The sequence below is a fragment of the Plasmodium cynomolgi genome, chromosome 7 (genome assembly GCF_000321355.1).
Source record: "Plasmodium cynomolgi strain B DNA, chromosome 7, whole genome shotgun sequence".
Classification (NCBI taxonomy): Eukaryota; Apicomplexa; class Aconoidasida; order Haemosporida; family Plasmodiidae; genus Plasmodium; species Plasmodium cynomolgi.
The window spans coordinates 1,123,453-1,130,130 of NC_020400.1; the positions used below are offsets into that span (position 1 = coordinate 1,123,453).

At 45.0% G+C, this 6,678-nt stretch overlaps 3 protein-coding genes across 3 annotated transcripts; 1 reads left to right on the forward strand and 2 right to left on the reverse strand.

The window, feature by feature from the left end:
• Window positions 1–454: 454 nt before the first annotated feature.
• PCYB_073530 (Ser/Thr protein phosphatase) lies at window positions 455–1,378 on the reverse strand (the record flags this gene model as incomplete). Its single annotated transcript, XM_004221750.1, has 1 exon — window positions 455–1,378. One exon carries the CDS (start codon window positions 1,376–1,378, stop codon window positions 455–457), a length of 924 nt encoding a protein of 307 aa, XP_004221798.1.
• A 1,441-nt stretch (window positions 1,379–2,819) lies between these two features.
• PCYB_073540 (cytochrome c oxidase subunit) lies at window positions 2,820–3,883 on the forward strand (the record flags this gene model as incomplete). The annotated part of the gene is made up of 2 exons (XM_004221751.1): window positions 2,820–3,188; window positions 3,416–3,883. The coding sequence occupies 2 exons, from the start codon at window positions 2,820–2,822 to the stop codon at window positions 3,881–3,883; spliced, it is 837 nt and encodes a 278-aa protein (XP_004221799.1).
• Window positions 3,884–5,646: 1,763 nt separating this feature from the next.
• On the reverse strand, window positions 5,647–6,367 carry PCYB_073550 (phosphatidylserine decarboxylase; the record flags this gene model as incomplete). Its single annotated transcript, XM_004221752.1, has 1 exon — window positions 5,647–6,367. A coding segment is annotated over one exon (721 nt), but the record flags the coding sequence as incomplete, so codon positions are not given.
• Window positions 6,368–6,678: the final 311 nt, after the last annotated feature.

Here is a 6,678-nt window from a genome sequence, read left to right on the forward strand (position 1 = left end):
CCTTCTCTCCTTTTTTTTTTTTGCGTATAAAGCTCCTACGCGGCGTTTTCCCCCCGTATGTGCATCGAAATTGTAAAACCGTTACGTGAGACAGCTGTCCAATCGTGTTCAATTTTTAAATCACAGAAAAGTCAGAAGAGGAAGGACGTCAACCCGTCTGCAGGACGCAGCGCGGTGAGGAGGAAAGAAAAAAAAAAAAAAAAAAAGTTCACACGTATGTAACAAAACATACCAAAAGGGCTTTATGATTACTTGGAGGGTATCTCCACGCCGGTTGGCCTAAGCATCATGTGGGCAGTGTAAGTGATATGTGTACAGTTGGCCAGGGCTGACGCGGTGGGCATCTGCTTCGGGGTGGTGTATTTGTGCAAATGTACGTGAATTTGCGCGGATGCGCATGGAGGTGGCCCCCCCAGCTGGTCACGCAACTCTGCCTTGCAGTTAGTTGTCCCCCTCAGGAAAAGTATATCGGGGGGTACTTCTTAACCAAGTGGCTAGCGCTGCTCTCAGCCGCAGATGGGCCGAAGCACTTAAAGTCGAAAGTCTCGTTCTCGTCGATCTCCATTATACTGGCGATGTTGCCACAGCGGTAACAGTAGTTGGGAGCGGACCACACGGTAACCAGTTTTTTATCAAACCACCATTTGTATCCCTCCATGACCAGCTGGTGAGCCCTGGCAATGACTTCAATGTCGTTCAGGTGACAAAACTTATGAACAACGTCGGGGCCAAATAAATGCCCTGCACCTCTTGGACTTTTATCCCACCCGTTTTTATCATTCGGGTCTGACCACATAATATCACATAGGGAACCATTCCTGGGGATTTCCTGAAATCGATTAATTTTGTTCAGGTCTGCAATTTGGTTGAAAGAAGGAGACAACCCCCCATGGATACAGAAGTAGTTGTTTTCTATGATTGCACCGATAGAAAGATAATCCATCAAGTCGGTGCAATATTTCCATACATTTATCGACCCATATTTTTTAATGCACTCATCATAAAATCCATACACTTCGGTAATTTGTCTACTTTCATGATTTCCCCTTAGTAGGGTTATTTCATTTGGGTACTTTATCTTCAAGGCTAGTAGCAACAGGAAGGTCTCCACGCTGTACTTACCTCGGTCTACATAATCACCCAGAAAAATGTAATTGACTTCTGGTGGTTCATTGCCTATATGAAAGAGCTCCCTCAGGTCATGGAACTGTCCGTGTATGTCTCCACAAACCACTACTGGTAGATTCACATGCTTGATATTTTCTTGATTGATTAGGATTAGTTTAGCTTGCCCACACAAATGCTTCACTTCCGATTCTGATAATAGCTGGCACTTTTTCAACGTCTCGATTTGCTTCTCCAGACACCTTGTTCTCATGATTCCCCGGTCGCCAGGCGGGGTGTATATGCATAGGGTGATTACCTTACGATATCGTTTTCTAGTGCACCTAGCGGTATGCGGCACTTCGGGGAGTGCTCACCATATCGCAGATCAACACTATGCAAGGAAGGAAAAAAAGAGAGAAATAAGACGCAGCCTTGGCACATGTTCTGCACTCGAGGAAGAAGGGGAAGAAGTGGGGGAAGAAGACGACGGCGAAGAAGACGAAGAACCTCCTTTCAAATGCACACTCAGATCGAAAGGGACCAATCTGATGAAGTGGGCAGGTGAGACCAAAGGGAGTTCCATGCACACTGCAGACGTAGTTACATAATGTGCGACACTAACGTATGCCTATAAGCGCAACAACGACAACAACAAAAAAAAAAAAAAAAAGGACTAACTAATCCGAACTGATCTGTAGTGAGCCTCTCCCCCCATTCGTTTTGCCACATAACGCAACAGTTGAGGGATAGCTTTCCCCACGAATACTCCTATAACAAACTTAAAAAACGTTCAGTGTTCCACTTTTCGACCTGGTGAGTCACTCTCTCTCCTGCGCTGATTAGCTTTGTTTCCACAATCTGGAGATGCTTCAAAATTGTAAGAAAAAAGCGAACACCTTAGCTCACAAGGGGTAGCTTTGCTCGAACGCTTTTTTTTTCACCCATTTTGGTGTTCTCGCCTCTGCGAGTGGCAGTGAGGAAGCAGGGCGAGGAAAAGCGGTACGCACGCTCAGTTCGTATGAGGACATATCGGAACATACGCACTTGCAAACTCATGTTTACTTTTGGTGCCTCTCGTAGTGAGTGCTCTTTCTAAGGCTCCGAATTGACGGTACATACACCTCACCAATCGTTCGTTACATCAGTGGGGGGGCCTATTTGTGCATTCGCCGTGCCGCCTCCCCTCGCCATTTTGCATACCCCGCTTTTTGTGACAAAAAAAAAAAGATGCGGAAATGTATCTTACCTGGCTGCCCACTTCTGTCGTTATTACCACAGTGTTTTTTTTACTTTATTTTTTTTATTTTATTTTTTTGTGCGAATGCTTTGGAAACGCAAAGAAGGAAATGCGTAACAACCTAGAGTGACTGACTCTCCTTCAGGACTGATACCCCGAGGGAAGCGCCACGACGCTTCGGCAACGGCTTGAAATTGACTACGCTGAATGGTGCGCGCGTTGAGGCACCATGAGCAAATGTACAGCGAATGTGCCTCGATTGAACTGTGACTGTATGCTGCACATCCGTGTGCAAGACTCACCCCGCGGGAGCAACCCAGCCGATTAGGCACGATCGCGTAAAAATTGTTCACCAGTCCCCGCCCATTACTACCCAAATCGCCACTCACCGCACTAGCGCAACAATCCAGTAGAAACGCGCGCGCTGGATCGTCCCATCTCCCACAATACACAAAAAAACACTAGTTGAGCGAAAATGCATTTAGTGAAGCCAGCCAGAGTGTTCGTAAGGAGAGACATGGGCCATTTCCAGAAGAAGTTCCTCTTTAACGCGAGCACCATGTCTAAATGTAGGCAAATCGAGAAGAGCCCATTTTCATGTTTTGTCAATAAAATACAGAGAAGAAACTACCTCCATTTTGCTCGTACATTACCAGAAGACTACGAGCTGCCGTTAGATACCTTCCCAGAAAATATAAACGAAGTGTTAAAGAAGGATAAAAAAACTCTTGATTTCATTCAGAGCTACTGGTACTGGAAGATTCGGAGTGAGAGCAATTTGCTAAATTACGAGAAGTTGGTGAAGAAGTCTTATAAGCAGTTGGCCGTGGACATGGGCATGCAGGTTAGTGTGCTGGGTCGTCAAAGAGGGCAGAGACGAAGCCGCACATAGTGTGGAGAGACACACCTGTGCGTAATGCCGCCTTCTCCCCACCCTCGTGCAGCGCTTCTCATGCCGGAAAGAAACGCCTCTGCAAAACGCCGCTGCCAAACGCCGCTACCAAACACAGCTGCCAAACACAGCTGCAAAACGCCGCTGCCAAACGCTGTGCCCCTTTCCCCACTTCGTAGATTGCCAACCCCGATAATGAGCACATGCTGGCCCTCCTGGAGTTTTACGAATACCTGAAGTCTTCGCCATTCGTGGGACCCTTCGGCACCATTGAAAACCCCGTCATTGTGCCCAGTGTGCACACAGAGCGAGTCGTCTGCTGCACAGGTGGCACGGGGGAAAACGAACACGTCCCCCTTTTCTTTCGATGCAGGGAAGGGTTCTTATATCGCTGCGGAGAATGTGATCAAATTTTTATGCACGTGCGTGTGCTGTACTCACTGGAGGATGGGAACGACCCCTTTCCCAATGACCCCGATGTGGATGACGTATTTGATTTAAATTTAATTGAAGAGAACATGAGTCTGTACAACGACGACCAGTACGTCCGATGGCCCACGGGGAATGTGACCTACCGACAGATGTTTCTCCAGGGCAAGTGGGGAAATCAAAAACCGAACGTTTCGTACATAAGTTCTGAGAAGTGAGGCTCGGAGCTCGCTGATCATTTTTTTTATGGGTGCTAATGGTAACGCCGCATCGTGGGCTTAGGTGTGTGTGTTTGTGTGTGTCCATGTGTGTGCTTTTTTTTTTTTTTTCCAATTTTTTGTTCCATTTCGCCTGAACAGGCAATACTTTATGAGCTACATGTTGGCGCAAAAAAAAAAAATGTCACAACATTTTGGCTAGCTGGAAAGTAGCTGCCCATTCCCCATTGTAACCTTCGCAAAAAATTGTCCTAATCGTTCTACGATGAATGCTAATTGGCATCTTAATTTCGCCATTTTGTGTTTTAAAAATGTAGAGTTTGTTGGGATGAAGTTTTACTGAGGACTGAGCGCAAAATTAAAATTGTGAGTAAGGTTATGCAGGGAACATGGTGGGCATAAAAAAAAAAAAAAAGGGGGTATAATTCAGAGGGAAGATGAAATTAAAAATGGCGCAACGGAGAAATGGTTCGCTGCGTGGCTGAACGGATTCACTGTTTTGCCGTTGCAAGAAGGAAGTGCTGCATTTCTAAAAATTGGGGACATCCGCACGAAGCGCCCCGTGGAAGCGGTCATCTGGTAGCTGCCTCCGGCATGTTCATAGATGCGCGAGGCGGAATGGCCGCACATCCGATGGTGGCACAATCGCGGTGGAACGCTCTTCCATGGTGACCCACTCGTATGCATCCATTTACGCGTGTAGTACCTTCACCTCCATTCATGTAATAACCGGTCACTACTGCAAACTCATTTTAACTTCATGGGGTAGGTGTGCCATCAGGAAGGAATGAATCGTACAGAGGGTAAAAAAAAAAAAAAAAAAAGAAGAAGAAAGGAAACAGATCAACTGCAAATGAAATCAGTTAATTCAATTCAGCTTAATTCAATTTAATTACAAATGAAAAATCACCTAGGTGGAGGTTACACCAGGGGTCCCCCTCTCAGCGAAAATACTCACATGTGTATCATCTCACATATAAAAAAAAAAAGAAGAAGTTACCTCACGCACACAAGCCACATACCGTTGTGCCTGTTCGGGTGAACATACACGCATATATGTTGCTGGGTGCGTTTGCAATAAATGTGTTTGTGGGGGGGAAGCGAGACGGCGCAGAGAAACTCACTTCGTCTTGTACTTGAAAAATGTGGGGGCCAAGTGATGGGCACCTCGCGGGTGCCAAGCGGTTGAGGTGTGTGTGCTTGTGGGTGGGAGAGCGTCACATGTAGAGAGCGCGCAAATTGTTGAGAGTCAGTCGTTCGTAATGGCTCGACTTTGCCGCGACTTTGCTGCGACTATGCTGCGAATTTGCTACTCCTTCGCTTCGCCTTCGCTACGCCTTTGCTACGCCTTCGCTACTCCTTCGCTTCGCTTTTGCTACTCCTTCGCTACTCCTTCGCTGCGATGCCGTGGTGGCCTGACTCAGCTCTTAATTTTGATGAACCTGTTTTTCTCCGTGATGGGCTCGCCGACTCCACCAAGCCTCTGGCCTACGGTGACGGTCTCGTTAAGGTTGACATTCCAAGAGAACTCCTTTTTATTTTCAAAGATGACAACAATGGATGAGCCCATTTTGAACTCCCCAACTTCGTCGCCAACTTCGATATTTTTATAGGAATCGAAAATCTTGGTGTTGATATCTCCCCCCATGTAGCTTAACTGAGTCCTCATGTTATTCGTCACCAGTTCTTCATCGTTAATAATTTTTATATTCCCAACATTGTATGCACTAATAGCTGCATAGTACATGTTACCACCTTTCCACTCTCCAGAAAGGATAACCCTTTCGTTAATATTGAACAGGTTGTTAATAATTTTGAACATCCCTTGGAAAACTGGAAATAATTCTCCTGATATATGTCTCCTAATTTTATATTTGAAATTAAAAGGGGCATGAAAATGGTGATATTTTTTGGACTTAAATAAAAAATGGCATAAAATAATTTAGTACTTCCATCATTATACTTCTTCTCAAAATTGGATCCCAAAAAAGTGTTCACGTTAAATTTGACTCCTTTTATGTTTTCAAGATAATCTGATGTTAATTCTCCGTAATCCATGAGTTCACTATCACATGGACTCACTATGGAGTAGTCACTAACATCTCCAATAGGTCTCGTCTCCTCTCTTATGTATCGAGAGAAGAAATCACCAATAGATTTGTATGACTCTATTGGATACTTTATTTCTTCCTTATTAATTTGCATATATTTAATTAAAAAGTTGAAAATAAACAATCTGTATGTGTTTGGGATTTCTATTTTGAATATTTCTCCTGTGATGCGACTCCTTGTTCGTCCGAAGAGTAGGCGTGCCCAGAAGAGCTTGTTGCTTTGTGCTGCATTTTCATTGTTGTCATGTAGGGCCAGCACTTCATGGTACTTGTATTGAAACATGAGGATGAAGGACAGGATGGTCACACCCGTGATGAGGTACTTGTTCTTGTACAAGCGGAAGAAGTTGTTGTCTCGCTCATTCTTCTTCATCGTTCTGCGGGGGGCAAGCACAGGGTGAGCGCGCCAAAAAAATTAATAGTACACTTTCGTTACGGTCGTACCCCTCCTTAACACACCAAGGCACAAGTTCGACTAAACGTGTAAATGTCCGCGCAGTGTAAGAAACGAAGGGGAGCTAACTTCTCGCGCGATTCTTGGCGATGGCGAATATTTTTTTTTTTTTTTTCCCTTTCTTGTGGGGGTCAAAAAAAAAAAAAAAAAATACTCGTCTTTCACTTTTTTGCAAAACGTTTCCGCGCTTCTTAAATTGGCGTAATTTCTAAGCGACTCAAAAGTTCAAG